The sequence below is a fragment of the Misgurnus anguillicaudatus genome, chromosome 18 (genome assembly GCF_027580225.2).
Source record: "Misgurnus anguillicaudatus chromosome 18, ASM2758022v2, whole genome shotgun sequence".
NCBI lineage: Eukaryota > Metazoa > Chordata > Actinopteri > Cypriniformes > Cobitidae > Misgurnus > Misgurnus anguillicaudatus.
In genome coordinates, this window is record NC_073354.2 from 31,441,050 (window position 1) to 31,458,440 (window position 17,391).

The 17,391-nt window shown below is 40.0% G+C and overlaps 1 protein-coding gene across 1 annotated transcript in view; it reads left to right on the forward strand.

Annotated features, from left to right (window-relative positions):
• Positions 1 to 17,391, forward strand: part of man1a1 (mannosidase, alpha, class 1A, member 1) — a 147,393-nt gene that overhangs the window by 23,147 nt on the left and 106,855 nt on the right. Inside the window, exon 2 of the mRNA XM_055187219.2 lies at positions 13,341 to 13,437. Coding sequence (XP_055043194.1) covers positions 13,341 to 13,437 — 97 coding nt within the window. The remainder of the gene's footprint in view (positions 1 to 13,340; positions 13,438 to 17,391) is intronic.

Sequence of the window (17,391 nt, forward strand, 5' to 3'; positions counted from 1 at the left end):
TACGGCTGCCAAGGCCACACGTGGAATGAGTAATATGGTTCATGAGCTGAGCGCTTTCAGAGTTTTGTTTGAAGGATGGAGGTACTACCGTATGCTACCCGTTGCGCATTGCTTCTCCCTGACCCATTATCCCTCAGTATGTCTTTCGTAGAGAGTGAATACTAATATCTCTCCTGGGCTATTGAGACCCCAGTGGATGCGTTTGATAAGTTACACCATGCAATGAATGGAGGTGCGTCGCCTTCATTGATTTCTGTCAGTTGATTTTAAACACGGCTCCAGTAGGGCAGTAAACAACCAATTGTAAATGAGAGTAAAGCTGAGTGCATGCTGGGAACAGATTGTGCGTGTTGAGAGAGGGGATGAAGATCTTACCATACGATAAGCTGCTAAAGAATCTGTGACTATGTAAGAATGTACAACCGGGCAGAGAAACAGAAAGACTCAAGTTTGTAATCCTAATTCTCTGAGTAGCAGGCGCACAATCCCTCTTATACTCTATTTTTTCACAGCGGTGGTTGTAATTAGGTAACAAAATCGTTCTGGATTTTAAAAGGAGAGATAATGTAAATGACCAAATAGTTTTTCTTGGATTAAGTGCATGTTGTTATGAAAATGCTTTGAATGAAGCAATGGATATGTGTACGACTCTGGCACCTGACACCGAATGGTTTTACTAGCTGTGACTTGCAAGTCAAATGAGTTGCTTTGAAATGTTACACTCAAGAACAGATGACATAGTGTAAGAGTTGCTTTGCTTAAGGTAATATGACAAAATCTGGCTTAATGCCATGATGAAGCTACTTAGATTTTTGTGATAAAACAATTTGGCAGTTTTGATCATGTGAGTGAATTCAATTTATAATTGCAGGTACATTTGGTGTCTAAATATTTTTTCCTGCTTTTTTCAAATGGTTATAATTTTAATATTTTGGTACTGATTGGATGGCATGGATCCCAAAATGTCACAGGCCTTAACAATATAATGTTTTTAAAAGTCTCTAATAGCTAAAAATCATGATTTTTTATGTTTGAATCATACTTGACACTGACTGTTAAAGCCTTGGGTGTGGTGTTTTTTATGCATATGCGAGCGTAGGCGCACAGTCAAGCGTACAGCCTTCCAAAGCAAACGTGCGCTTAAGTTCTATGCATGCATGTTCGACCTACGCATACAGTGTTGCTGGAGAGAGTAAGAGATTGAGGTGTGACAGAGTGAAAGATTGGGAGTGGGTGCGACAGAGTGAGAGATTGGGAGTGGGTGTGACAGAGTGAGAGAGGGTGTGAGAAAGTGTGACAGAGTGAGAGTGTGTGTGACAGAGTGAGAGTTGGTATGACAGAGTGAGAGTGGGTGTGAAAGATTGGGAGTGGGTGTGACAGAGTGAGAGAGGGTGTGAGAAAGTGTGACAGAGTGAGAGTGGGTGTGACAGAGTGAGAGTTGGTATGACAGAGTGAGAGTGGGTGTGACAGAGTGAAAGTGGGTGTGAAAGATTGGGAATGGGTGTGACAGAGATAGAGTGTGCGTAAGAAAATGAGAGATTGAAAGTGGGTGTGAAAGAGTGAGAGTGGGTGTGAAAGAGTGAGAGTGGGTGTGAAAGAGTGAGAGTGGGTGTGAAAGAGTGAGTGGGCGTGGGCGTGAGAGTGTGAAATGGGGTGTGAGAGATTGGGACTGGATGTGACAGAGTGAGAGATTGGGAGTGGGTGTGACAGAGTGAGAGAGAGTGTGAGAAAGTGAGAGATTAAGAGTGTGTGTGGGAGACTGGGTGTGAGAGATTGGGAGTGGGTGTGAGAGAGGGTGTGAAAAGTGAGAGATTGAGAGAGGGCGTGAGAAAGTGAGAGATTGGGAGTGGGTGCGACAGAGTGAGAGAGGGTGTGAGAAAGTGTGAGATTGAGAGTGGGTGTGACAGAGTGAGAGTGGGTGTGACAGAGTGAAAGTGGGTGTGAAAGATTGGGAATGGGTGTGACAGAGTGAGAGTGTGTGTGAGAAAATGAGAGATTGAGAGTGGGTGTGAAAGAGTGAGTGTGGGTGGGAAAGAGTGAGTGTGGGTGGGAAAGAGTGAGTGTGGGTGGGAAAGAGTGAGTGGGCGTGGGCGTGAGAGAGTGAAATAGGGTGTAAAAGATTGGGAATGGGTGTGACAGAGTGAGAGTGTGTGTGAGAAAATGAGAGATTGAGAGTGGGTGTGAAAGAGTGAGTGTGGGTGGGAAAGAGTGAGTGTGGGTGTGAAAGAGTGAGTGGGCGTGGGCGTGAGAGAGTGAAATAGGGTGTGAGAGATTGGGACTGGATGTGACAGAGTGAGAGAGGGTGTGAGAATTTGAGAGATTGGGTGTGGGTGTGAGAGAGTGAGAGTGTGTGAGAAAGTGAAATATTGAGAGTGGGTGTGAGAAAGTGAGAGATTGAGAGAGAGTGGGTGTGAGAGAGTGAAAGAGGATGTGAGAGATTGAGAATGGGTGTGAAAGAGTAAGAGTGGGTGTGAAAGAGTGAGTGGGCGTGGGCGTGAGAGAGTGAAATGGGGTGTGAGAGATTGGGAGTGGATGTGACAGAGTGAGAGGAGGGTGTGAGAAAGTGAGAGATTAAGAGTGTGTGTGGGAGAGTGGGTGTGAGAGATTGGGAGTGGGTGTGAGAGAGGGTGTGAAAAGTGAGAGATTGAGAGAGGATGTATAAGATTGGGAGTGGGTGTGACAGAGTGAGAAAGGTGTGAGAAAGTGAAATATTAAAGAGTGGGTGTGAGAAAGTGAGAGATTGAGAGAGAGTGGGTGTGGGAGAGTGAAAGAGGATGTGAGAGATTGGGAGTGGGTGTGACAGAGTGAGAAAGGGTGTGAGAAAGTGAAAGATTGAGAGTGGGTGTGACAGAGTGAGAGATTGGCAGTGGGTGTGACAGAGTGAGAGAGGGTGTGAGAAAGTGAGAGATTAAGAGTGTGTGTGGGACAGTGAGAGTGGGTGTGAGAGATTGGGAGTGGGTGTGAGAGAGGGTGTGAAAAGTGAGAGATTGAGAGAGGGCGTGAGAAAGTGAGAGATTGGGAGTGGGTGTGAGAGAGGTTGTGAAAAGTGAGAAATTGAGAGTGGGTGTGAGAGAGTCAAAGTGGGTGTAGAGATTGGGAGTGGGTGTGACAGAGTGAGAGTGGGTGTGAGAGAGTGAAAGATTGAGAGTGGGTGTGAGAAAGTGAGAAATTGAGAGTGTGTGAGAGAGAGTGAAAGATTGAGAGTGGGTGTGAGAAAGTGAGAGATTGAGAGTGTGTGAGAGAGAGTGAAAAGGGTGTGAGAGATTGGGTGTGACCGAGTGAAAGATTGAGAGAGTGTGTGAGAGTGGGTGTGAGAGAGCAAGAAAGTGTGAGAAAGTGAGAGATTGAAAGTGGATGTGACAGAGTAAAAGATTGAGAGAGTGTGTGAGAGAGTGTGAGAAAGTGATAGATTAATAGAGGGTGTGAGAAAGTGAGAGAGTGAGTGTGAGAGTGGGTATGAGAGAGTGAGAGTGAGGGAGGGTGTGAGAGAGTGAGAGATTGGGAGTGGATGTGACAGAGAGGTGTGAGAGAGTGAGAGAGGGTGTGAGAGTTGGTGTGAAAGAGTGAGAGTGGGTGTGAGAGAGTAAGTGTAAGAGAGTGAGAGAGTAAGTGTAAGAGGGTAAGAGATTGAGAGTGGGAGTGAGAGAGGGAGTGTAAAAGAGTGGGAGATTAAGAGTGGGTCTGAAGGGGATTGCACACCGGCCGCGCAGCTCAGCGCCGCGCAGCGCTGTGCAGCGCGGCGCCGTTCTAAAAAAATTGAACACATTGTTTTCTATGAGTATACGCACACCGGCGCCGCCATGTGGCGCCTGTCCACGCCGCCCAGCTGTGACTCAGGAAGTTGTTCAAATCCCTGTCGCGCCACACAGCGCCACTCACATAGTTTAACATTACATAACATCATATGTGTCCCAAATCATTAACAAGTAACATTGGCTGCTAACGTATATTTTGCATTTTGAAGTAGATGCTATCTGACGAAGCTCGCGCTATTTAATGTGCACTTCCGGTTTACAATACCTCCGAGTTCTCCTAGGCGTGACGCGACGCGGCGCTGAGCTGCGCGGCCGGTGTGCGATCCCCTTGAGAGTGGGTGTAAGAAAGTGAGATATTGAGAGAGAGAGAGAGAGAGAGAGAGAGAGAGAGTGATGGTGTTTCTCTGTGTATGACTGCCAGCATACTACATACTTTCAACACTATTACTGCCTTGGTTTGCAGCAACAAAAGTGACACAGTTTTAATTTGGACAACAGGAACTAATGATTTACAGCTATATAATACACTCTTTACAGATAATAATGATATTGTTATGGCCTTTAACATCATGTGATCCAAACAATGAGTACCAAATTATTAAAATAATAAAAAATATAAAAAAGTAGAAAACATAACAGACATCAAATGTACCTGCAATTATATAATCACCAATATGCACTTTTGAGAAAGCCGGTGTCTTATTTTTTTTAGGTTTCAGTGTTTTTTGCCTTCGGCAAATTAACATTAACAAGCTTCAATACCTGGTATTGATTTAAATTGTTTTAAAAACAAACTCGCAATGCATTCATGCATAGCAAAGCAAAGCAAAGCAAAGCAAAGCACTATTCCTGGGAAACTGCAGAGCTGTCAGTGTTAGTACTGAGAACCACCATAGTCCCATGACTTGTTGTTTTGAAGGCTTAAACTACTACTTTTCTGCTTCAGCAGGGGAACAAGCTCAGTCAGACTGCATTTCTCCCTCATGGTGTAAAGAAAAGTGAAGCGTTACAATGAGAATTGAAGAGTCTGGTAAGAGGGGCGCAGGGGTAATGCAGAAGGGCCTGGATTTTAAGAGTTTGGAGGCAGCTGTTTTATAAGAAACAGAAAGCACTTGAGCAGAAGAGCGTAGAATCAACATGTACAAGGAAAAAGTGAGACAGATTTGATCAATATCAGTGTAAAAGTTACGATGTAGAGAGATTTCTGGAAGGGTGTGAGTCTAGTGAATTTAACCAGGTGGTAATATGCAAAGACAGCTGTGGTTTCAGTTTTATCTTCTATGCATCTGCGCGCTTTCAGATTGCAGGATTCTGTCTTTCATTTCAACTTTTATAGGGTCCCAATTGCAAATGGCCTTTTTGCTGCCATTTTATTTTCCAAGATCACACAGTCCATTTCCCGTTTCTCGAGACCTTTCAGATCTCTTCTTGGATGCTATGCCAACCACATTTCCTTGTAATTTCCCTCTAGACAGAAACCCGAGTTAAAGTTCCCACAGGAAATGCCCAACACAATGCCCAAGCTCACATTTTTAGGAAAACATTTTAAGTTTCATTCATTATGCTATTTTAAAATACATGACTATTGTCTTAAAATGTTTTCCTTAACATTAATGTTTTGGAGATTGGGCTTACATTGGGCTTACACCAAAGAGAGCATAAAATGATGCCCCTCTCTGTTTTAGAAAAGTAAAGTTGTGCAGGCCCGTGTGAAAGGAAGACAGTATCTTGATAAACTTGCCTCTGCTTGCGTTTCAGCCTCTAAAGGTTGTCTGAGGTTCTGTGTACTGTTTGCTCTAACCTGACTGTTTGGGCACCGCCACTGCAGTAATCACGTGTGGGCCTTAACCTTGTTGCTCGTTGACGTCACCGGCGCCCGCTACCAACTCAGAGATGGAAAAAGGACTGCAGACAGATGGCAGGCACATTAACACATGATAGGATTATGCTAGACATATTAGAATTTGCAGGTATTAAAATCCTCTTTGAAAGCAATTTATGTAAAGCAGTGTTTGGCTAAAATAAATTCCTGTCGTTTTTAAGCCGGACAAGACCAAAGGCAAAAGCTTGCTGTATAGTGAGGGAGTTAGGAAAGACGCGATTGACTTTAGTGTGTTGCTGGTCCAACTAAAACCATTATCATGAGTTCACTCACATTTGTCAATTAAATAATTTTAAATGGACAGGGAAAATAAAGTGATGGAAACTACAGTGCAACATATTAACGTGACCATCGACAGTACTCTTTTCAATTCATGTATAAAGTGAGTAATCTAGTTGTTTGGGGGAGTTATTTATGCTACAGTTGTTAATGAGTTGTTGGTATTTACTTGTTGGTTACTTGTTTGAGATCAGTGGATTTAGAGCACATGCTTTCTGTGGTTAAAAAAGGATTGGTTTAGGATTGGCTTTACCACTGGCAACCCGTCAGTGGGAAAACCCTCAAATGTGAAATAAAAAAAAAGTGTTTACAAACTTAGTCTGTGTAGGGCCCTATGAAATGCATTTTATTTTTTACCAAATTCCGTTTTATTTATTTTCAATTCTGTTTTCAGCTTTCATTTTTCTGGATTCTGCTTTTAATGGTTAAATTAAATTTCAGTAATTAAAAAGCGTATCTTAAACGAATAGCGTATCTTAAACTGAAATATTAAACGAATACAATTTTACAACAATTAATTGAAAATATTATTTAAAGCAACACTATGTAGTTTTTTTACCTTTAAATAATCTCTCTAAAATTATTTCAGTGATAGAACAACTTTTAACTGGACAAATTGTACTGTTGCTGCAACCTGAGCAGCCTCCTAGCTGCTACAAGCACACTCTGAAAGTGGCAGTGGAGGGTAGAAAACACAGCCCCGCCCCTCCCCTCCCCCTGCCTGCAGAAGAGTGTCTGATACCAGACACTGTTGCGCGTTTCAACCACATGGGGGAGCTGTAAGTCAATTTTACATGGAAACTACATAGTGTTGCTTTAAAATTACTTGTACTGTAGGCCAATGTATTTTGGCTGTCATTGGTAACCGCAATGTACTACAGCCAAGCTTCTGATAATCAAACAAATGTTTAGTGTTTTGTTTATATCATAAGACTATAATTATCTTGTTTTAATTTTCAAGCATCTGTATTAAATGTAAGTTTAAAAGCACTGTTTTTAATATACCAATAAATATCCAGCTGTTTTTGTCCACTTAAACAAGAAAGAAAATGTAGTTCAGTGATCACATGTGTGTTGACTGCCTGTTCCAATGCTCCTGTGTGTTGTTTGAGGAACAGGGGCGCCGTTAGGGGGGGTTCAGAGTATGCCAGGCATATGGGCCCATGAGTACGCTAGGGGCCCCACCGTCAGCACTTTTCTATTTTTTTAATTGTACATGTTTAGTTATTAACACTGTAGTAAAATGTAAAGTAAATTAATATAAAACTACTGTAAATGACTTTGTGTTAAGTACAATTGAGACACTTTTAAAAAACAGCGTGCAAACATGACCAAGTAGATGCAATTACATATTTGGCGGTTCTGGTGGTTTTTAATTTGATTGTGCGGGTATGGATTTGGGTGGGTAGGCAACATTTTGGTTTGGGACAGTTTGGTGGGTTTGCTATGCAAAGTTACCACAAATAATCGACAGCCCTACAGTTTGCCATTTCAAGGTAAGATCTCACATGCCACTAAAAAGCGTTCATGCTGATCCTCAAACTTTATGTTTTATGAAAAATATTTGTGTTAATACAAAAGGACAGCAAGGGCTTATTTAAGGAAATATTAGCATAGCGACCGCTAACAACTATTGCATTTCTAAGACGGAAAATAACTTAAAGGAGCATTTCACCCGTAGAAACATTAATCTTTATTGGAAGTGTGTCATATTTGTAGTTAAAATGTAATATACATTTCGAATTTGGTGCCTATTTGACTGAGAAAAGGGGTGTTTGTAGTCTCACCCCCTCAACAAAGATATTGGACTTCCTTCTTTCAATGATGCAATATGATGATTTTTACATCATTGAAAGAATGAAGTGCAACACTGAAATCTGTATTTCTCCTGTCTCAGGGGAAACTGAGGGAATGATGCATGACCATTCAAAAACATGACTGGGGTTCTAACTATACAAAGCTTAATGCAAATGGGTGAAGTGTCCCTTTAATAGGCGTAGTTAAAAATATTATTTTCTAAATAAACAACCCCAAACATGAAATAGGAGAATTGTCTAAGCCATCATTGAGTTAAATTTTAAATCAGTAAGAGCTGAATTTAATGTGACAGCGCATCATTTTCAAAGTGAAAGTGATTTATTTTTATTCAGGTTTGCAACGGAGGTTTCGCCCAAAATAGTAAACTTAGTGCAGCTATTATAAAGGCTATATCAGATTGTTTTTAACATGTATCCTAATAGAGAATGTCTGTTTTATATTTATGTTTGAGTATTGTTGTGCTTAAATATTGTTATAATGTTCTTAATTGTTTCAATTTAATTAGATTAGACTGTAATTTTAAACGCCATATATTGTAATGGATTGAAGGCTAATATGACGGTACAAATGGAGTGAGTCATAAGACATAATTTTCGAGTTTAAATTAAGTTTTGTTGGCTTCAAATGTTTGCTTAAAATGAATTTCGTTTAATATAATTTGTCTCTTAATTTTAATCAATGTTTTTTTGATAAGTGTTGTGAATATTAAAGAAAAAGAACATTAAAAAAGAACACCGTGCATCTCATTACCTAACAAATATAAACTACTGCAATATGCTACCAAATGCCAAAACATGCAGTATTATCTTTGTAATGATATAGCTGCTGTTGGATGTGCAAAATCATGAATCATATTATGAAGTATATCACTTTAATCGCTTTTCAAAAAACAGCCTTCAGTGCACAGAAATTAAATTTGCATGTCCATGTTCATCAGCAGCACATTTGATTGCCGCATGCTTTTGACTTTTAAAAATCAACGTTATATTTAAAACTTTAGCCGATTGTGCTTTTTGCAATTTCTGTGTCACTGGTGAAGGGCGTGTGCGGGAGAAGCGCACACTAAAGATCAACGTAATATTAATTTTTTAATACTTTTGGAGGACGGAACACATACCACACACAGAGAGAACAGCGACATAAAGAGAGTGTTTTTCTGACGAATACAGTCAGTTCCTAACAAAAATTTTAAATGGACTATAAGATCATCAATATAAACCCTGAAAAATGAACTAGGCTAAACCTAATTGTACACATTCCGCTTCTAAAACTGCGCAGAAAACTCGACTGCCGCGACTTTCCAAGCGCCTTCCATAGATTTCCATAGGTTCAGAAATGCATCTCCATGCACTATTATTCTTTTAGTGATCTATTTAAAATCAGTTACGTGGATGTTTTCTGCCTTTCCAGATTAAAATGGTAGGCTATTCGTTTTTCGAATAAATTTATTTATTTTTTGCTTCATGGATTTACTTTTAGTTGCAAATGCGACCGGTAAAATTACATAAACGCACTCAACTGAGTAATTTTATAGCTACACATTATGGTTTGAAGATCAAACAATCATCTAAAGGAAGGGGCCCAAAACTCTGTCTTGCATACCCCCCTTGAAACTGTTCATTGCGCCCCTGTTGAGGAACATACTGTATACAAGCTATATGCGGCTTTCAAACAGTTTGCGGTGTGTGCTACGAAACACATTCATTTTAATGGCTTTTGCAGCGCGAGGACGGTTTGTTGTTGTTGTTGCTGCTGCTTCGACCAAAGCACGAGTGCAGTGGTCAAAGTTCGAATTAGTTTTTTTTGCGCAGTGGTCAAAGTTCAAAATACTTTTGTGCTGCGCTCGCCGCTGGGTGTCACAGATGGCATCACAAAAGTTGAACTTTGACTACTGCGCTCGTGTTTTGGTCGACGCAACAACAAATCGCCCTCTTGCGATGCAAGCCATTGAAACGAGTCGATTTCATACCGTCGGCTTTGTTTTCTTGTTGTTTATTCTAAACTTTGTTTGCAGTGGTGGATCCGCTATTTTTTTCATCTATCCTGAATTTGTAATGACTGATTTCAAAATTTGCCAATTCCGTGTTGTAAAATCCAAACCAAACTGCGCCCGAGCACGTTTGACCCTCAAAGCCTGGTTCCTTTGAGTACGTAGTGTGATCGCATCGTACCGTTCCTGGTTGCTGTTTGGTTAATCACATCCTGGCCCTGTTGCAGAGTGCGGTTCAAAAGGTGAAATGTAAGTTGAGTGACTTCATCTGATTTCATAAATACCTTGATGCACGCAGCACGGTTGCTTGAACGTCTCAGCGGCACAAGCGATATAGCGACCAAGCAATATGATAGACATGGCATGAGGGCTGTGTGTGTGTCATCGCGTCCTAAACGACTCAAAATACGACTCTAAGTAGTTTTTACAAACATACCTTACAAAACCATTACTAGTTTCGTAAGGCATTAGCACTGATATGTTTTAAGATCGTACGTTAAGACCGCACAAACAAAGCCTTAAGACTTAAGCCCTGTCTGGGGCACCGCCCCTGTATGTTTATTTTTGCATTCCAACAGAGAAATGTATATTATGTACAATTTAGACTGCAAGCTAAAAATATAAGCTAAAATGTGAGGTTGTAGATTCTTCAGCAGCGCCTTGATGCTACCTGATAACAGTTTAGAAAGTTCTGGTAATGGCCAGGATGGGTACCTGCAAAACTTGCAGGCTTTGTCCTCTGCTTATCTGTAACCTGAACCTCTCAGCAAAAGACTTCGTTACTACTTCTTTATCTTTTCTTTTTCAATCAGTGTGTTTGGTGTTGAGTTGCTATCTTTGAAAGCAAAGAGAGTTATATGATTAGGATACACTTAAAGTTAGGCTAGCAGTCGATAAACTGATCTAATTTCACCGGAGCCAGTTGGCTGATACTCGAAGACTGCCGCGGCTGCAAATTACTCTATTTAGACCTGAGGAGTGTGTGAGGAGCTTTATTCCCCCATTTTTTGGGCTGTCTAATGCTCCCTGGGGATAACAGCCAGTCTGTTTCTCTTGACCTGCTAACTGGCACCCAAGAGGAGAGCGAGTGCTGTGGCCTTAAAGCTCTTTTAGGTTTACAAATGAACTGGCGATGGATTATTTAACACACAAATTACTGTAAATATTTCATCCTTTATGTGTCTGCAGGATCATCATCATCATCTTGTCACAGTGAATAATGACTTCTGTTTTATTTCTGCTTATCTTTGTTTTCTTCACACTGCACACATCATTAGCTAATACTGCAGTCATTTTCTTTTTCTTTGTCCACTTAAAGGAAAAAAAAAACGTTTTAAGTAAACAAAAAGACAATTAAAGCAGTCTGCTTTGTCTGTGGCCAAATTGAGTCTGTTAAAAACTTGAAAGCTTTCCAACTAGAGTGATTTCTCCAATGTCAAAGCCATTTACCAAGTTTCCTGTTGGCTTGTTTCCTTTAGTACATGTTTTTTTGAGAGCAGTGTCTTTATACAGTGTTAAGAGACATAGTGGTGTACATGTGGAAATTTTAGCTTGACTTGTGGTCTCCTTTGAAAAAAGCTATACTGTATTATGCATATGCAGGTGTGGTCTCTACCGAATATGCAGCACACTAATATATCGGTTTCATATCCCAGTTTGATGTACCAGCTTGAGACCGTTATAAGTGTGCCATTTATAGGTTAACTTCCCTGTTGTATAAACATTGCGTCACTGTCAAAGCATTTGCACTGCAAAAAATGACTTTCTTCCTTAGTGTTTTTGTCTTGTTTTCAGTACAAATATAAAATAAAAATGTAAAGTAAGATGCATTTTTTGATATCCAAAATTACCTAAGAAAATAAGTTTAGTTTTTAGACAAAAACATGATGGGGCGGTTTCCCAAACAGGGTTTATATTAATCCAGTACTAGGCCTTAGTTATTTTAAGACATTTCAGTAGTTTTTTATAAACATACCTTACAAAAAATTACTGATTACATGTTTAAATATGTCAGTGCAAAGTGTTTTCAAAATGAAAGCAACTCAATCATGCATTTTAGTCTGTGACTAAGCCCTGTCCGGGACCCCCCCCATATTTAATGAATTTGTGCTTAAAACAAGCAAAAAAAAATCTGCCAATGGTGTAAGAAAAAAACCTTGAACTTTTTTCTTTAACACCTAATTCAAGAAAAATGTGCTTTCCCCATTGACATATATATATATATATATACAAAAAATACTAAGTAAGAAAGTCATTTTTTTGCAGTATGCTCTTTGACATGATAATATCTGGCTAAGTTTGGGGTATGATTTGTTTTTTGAATGACCAGTTTTGGAAACCTGTATAACTTGTCAAAACATTCCTTGAGCTATTGATGACATTTTGGATGACAGTAGATTTTCTTTTGTGTATTACAGAAATATTGATTACAGTTTCAGGGGCTGGGGTCTTTATTATTTAAAGGGATAGTTTACGCAAATGAAACTTCTGTCATTATTTACTTAACTTTATGTTGTTCTAAACATTTTTTGATAAATGATGGTAACCACTCATTTGACGGTACCCATTAACTTCCATAGTAGGAAAAACAAATACTATGGAAGTCAATGGTACCATCAACATCATTCATTTGTAAAAAATATCTTCTTTTTTATTTAATAGGGATGGCACGGTACATCCGAATCGTTCGGTTTGCTTGTCTCGGTTTGGAGCGTATGTGTGTCGCACGGTTTGACGCATGCGCAATGTAGCCTCGTGCCCGTATGTTACCTGAAGCCTTGTATACTTTTGTCTGGCTCCACAGTTCGGGCGTCCGCGTCCGTTTGGGGAGGTTTTTATACTCAACGCACAGACTGGGTGCAGGCGTGATGAGACGTCATACTCAGCTAGATTTGCCTGGAACTCGTGCTTTTTGGGATGCGGAGCTGCGCACAAAGTTACAAAATCTGACGTGCACACCGTCAAGCCAAATGGAGTCTCGACCACTCAACGTGCACTACCGCCCACTCCGCTTTGACATCATTTTTGCCGCGCACACCTTCGCGCTCGTGTGGACTCGTTCGAGTATAAACAATGCTTAATGCTACACTGAAGTTGGCAGTATGATAAATGCAAGTTAATTCTTCAGTTAAATCTTTGTGTGCTAAAAGGCACATACATTCCTGTAGAGATAGCAATACACGTTCTCCTTTTTTGGCCAAGTAAATGAAAAGTCATCAGTGTCTTCTCTCTTGCTGTATCAAAATCTCACCTAGCTTTCCTCAGAGATGGTCCCAATAATGTGCTCAATGTCAAGTCAAATTCAGTTTGTGCATGATTACATGATATAACAGTTTTGTTAATACTATATCCCAAATTGTGGATAATTAAGCTATATATCATATACTGAAGTACATTTCTGGAGTGTTAACGATTAAAAGAAAAAACAACAACAGGAACTGTACAGAACCGCAAGAATCCCTAAGCCATTGTTTTTTTAATCATTTTTCAGTTTCCTGTGTTCACATCTTCCTTCTGCATCCAAGTTCTGTGTCAGATGTTTTTACTTTGTAATCTTCCTCTCAGAATGAATCAAAAATCACAAGTGTAACACTATCTTTTGTCATTCTCTCTTCAGATGATGCAATTTTCTTGGGACAATTACAAGCGCTACGCCTGGGGCTCCAACGAACTGCGTCCTGTCTCAAAGCAGGGCCACTCCAGCAATCTGTTTGGTGAGTATGAATCCGAAGTGTCTCTCTGACCATGAAACTATGATTCATGCACGTACAGCAGCCGTCGGCTCCACATCTCTTACCAACAGTAAATTGGTAAGCAGTCAGAACTGTCAATCAGTGCAGCGCAGGTGTTTGGGTGACCTCCATCAAAAGGCTTTAAATTTCTCTCCGGTCAGACTTAACAAGCTCAGTCTGGGTTTGTGGTTTTTCTGCTTTCAAGTGTGCAAACAGAGATTTCTGGTGAAAATGTTGGACTGCATCGGCTGATAGCATGGCCGCATGGCATAAAACCGTTTTTTACACAACCTTGATCCTCGGCGGTGGTGTTGAAGCATTAATGTAGCTTCCTTCCCTCTGAAGGAATGTTCTTGCGTTGCATGTCACCTTCTTGACACACGTCTATTTTAAAGCTGATAAGCACAGGTTGTGAGTGGGCATGCTAATCTGGAAATAAAGCATTTATGAAGGACAGTCCATCTTTCTGCGAGGTTTGTGATATGCATAAATAACTCTGAGGAGGCAGCAATTGTTTTCACACTGGTATGTGTTCATGCTACAGTATATGCCATATGTGTGTATGTACACCTTTAACTCATTTCATGAATTAAACAATAAAGTTTAATTTAAAGCTCATATAACACACGCTGTTTCTGCTTAGCTCGTGTTAATCTTGAGTAGCTACAGAGTAGTATTACATCCTTCATATATCCAAGTCTTTAGTTTTGTCATATTTATAAAAGACAGATCAGCTTTACTGATTCTTTCCAAATAAGCCAGAGTTTATGGAGGCATACAGTGGGTAGAGCAAGTTATAAGCAAGCAACACGCACAAAACATTATCCGTTGTTTCGACGATAATCAGACATATGGCCGATGGTGGGCCTTCATGACGATAGTTGGCATATTTGCCCATTATAGTTATAAATTATTATTATTATGCTATTATTAGTATTATTATCATTGTGGGGATTTTAATGTGACACTCTTGAGACACATATGCACTTTGTTTGCTTTTCTTCACATGAGAAAACTTGTGGGTTTCTCTTTGCATGAGAAAGCATGTAATGCACACGGCTCCTCGCACCTGAACTCGTAATACGCATGTCACAGACTCTTCCTCGACCTGAGCTTGTAATACGCATGGCTTTGACATTTCCTTGCATTAGAGAGGTTGTTAGGCGCGCATGGGTTTAAAACCAGCAAGTGTGTTGTTCCCCCTCCCTGGCAACAAGATATTTCAGAGTGCCTGGGCATCAATGAAACACTTGGATTAATGGTATCAGATTTAAGAAGGTTGCGCTTATGATAGTGCTGCCAGCTGCCCTTAGAGTAAATTGGCTTCTTTTTTGTCCACCAATCCAGCTGCTTGTCATACATGAGTAAAAAATTAACAATTAAACAAATGAGTAAACTATTGCCCCGCCCCCCAATACTGTCGTGTATCGGCGATTTACAGGCTGACAATTGGACGATCTCACCTATTATGGATAACGTATGATTCACTACATGTTCGTGTTGCTTACATTATATGCATGTACACCAACAAAACAGACATTTGATGCAGTTTTACTTATCGCCTGTGACTCATGACCCATTTGAGACCGCCCAATTTCAATGAAATTCAGTGTTAAACAAACACACATACAAAACTCTGCTGCTACCCCTGATAAACAAACTATATCTGTTGTATCCATAATTCTGGGGTGTTTGGGAAGCTAAGAAAGCTTAAATTTCCTTCACAACCAACAATACACTTCTTTGGTGACTTTAATTTAGTGTCAGCTCTTGGTTGGTGTGTGCGTGCGCCATTTCGGTTAAAGTGCCCATAAAAGGACTTCCACTGTACTTTCTGCACTGAAATTGCCTAACTGACACTTTACCTAAGTTTAGCATAAGGAATCCAACTCCTAAACAGTTTTAATAAGTCAGAATGCATGAAATAGCTTTAACCCCCCTTTAATAATAATAATAATAATAATAATAATAATATATTATACTGTAGTGAGTAGATAGCAGATTTCGACAGTTTCTGTCTTTTATAAAATTGAGTTCTCTAAATCTTGAAACTCATTCTTATACTAGTGGAGGTAAAAGATCAGGTTAAAGACATTTGTTTTATGATTTCATCAGATTTACTGTTGTATAGTAAGTTCCACATAGTCAATTGCGCTCAACTGTATAGATTGGCTGATGATTTACAGTGCAGACCCACATAATTTAGCTTGGAAAGTGCCAGTAGAATATACACAGTATTAATTTATTTGCCATAAAGACCTGTCAAAAAGTGTGAAGTACATTAGGCCCGTCACAGCCGCTCTTCTGCAGTAAAGACAGGGCTGTCAGTAGGAACTATGTTTAGGTCCTCTATGGTATTGCCTCATAATCTAGCCCACTCATAAAACTTTCGCCCTGGCCCCATGAGTTTCAGCAATGGCCCTGGCTACAATCGCACGCATACACATTTTGAAAATCTTCTGTGTCAGTCAATGCCAGACGGCTCTTGCACACGCTATTACCTCCAGACCTTTTTTCGGGCCATCCGTTTCCAGGCAGTTTTGAGTGCTCGTCAATTTCTCGAATAGTAAATGTGCCCTCACGGGCACATATAGCTACAACAGAGATCGTTGAAAACATGCTGGGCCAAGGCTACGTTTTGTCAGGCAGGGTTAATCATTATAAATTTAGAGCTTGGGTTAATGGTACGCTGGTCCTAAATAAAAGATGTCCTGGAATATGCTGGTCAGGGTTTTGTACCTGACCATGCAGCTGGAAAAAGCTTGTTTTGTGCTTGAAATGTAAGCAGATGAAATCGTTGGAACACACACTTTGATAAAAGTCCTTACTGGAAGTCTACTGTAGATTACCAGGGCGGTCTCAAACAGCCACAAGGCTTCAGCTTACAGAGAAAGACGAGGCTGCGGTGCTTTTTTCCACAGATGCTCTAAGAAGCACATCATGAACCATATGGAAGTGCTTAGTCAAGGCATTATGCCTGCCTGGTGTATTGCGGATGTGCAATTATTGCCATGTGTTTTTTTTTATGTAGTCTGTGCCATGCTAGATGATCTATTGTTTCCTCAAGGTGTGCAGAGGTCTATCATGCTGTATGCAAACTCGTATATAAGTGCATTAAATCTTGTGCGGTATACTGCAAATTTTCTAATGAATTAAGTTCAACCAACTGTGAAAAAATTATTAAGCTCAGAATCTGTGGAATGGAAAGTGTTTGAGTATTTCACACACAGTCAGCAACTGGCATTTAAATTCACATTGTAGAACAGTATATAATGAATACAAGGACAATAGGGGGAGGATCAATAATTTATTGATTTTTGATTAAGAGTATCGTCTGTAGATTTAGTCAGTTTCAGCACAAATATAAGTATTGTTTTGTTTTACAGTGTTTCTTATTTGTTTTGACCTTTTTGGAAATCAAATATTCTCTGAATGGTACTTTTACTCTAAAAATGCTCAGTTATTTTTAATGCTAGATTAAATTAACCCAGAAAATGTTTATATTTGACCTAACAATGGGGTAAAACCCAGCATTTTGGGTTGACAACCCAGTGGGTTGGGTTCGTCCCGTTTTGACTCAACTCTGGGAGCTGAGCCCAACCATTGGGTCAAATTAACACCGAAAATGTTTATATTTGATCCAATCATTGTATTAAAAAAACATCATTTTGGGTTGACAACCCAGTTGGTTGGGTTCGTCCCTTTTTGACCCAACGCTGGGAGCTGAGCCCAACCATTGGGTCAAATTAACGCCGAAAATGTTTATATTTGATCCAATCATTGTATAAAAAAAATCATTTTGGGTTGACAACCCAGTGGTTTGGGTTCATCCCTTTTTGACCCAACGCTGGGAGCTGAGCCCAACCATTGGGTCAAATTAACGTCGAAAATTTTTATATTTGATCCAATCATTGTATAAAAAAACATCATTTTGGG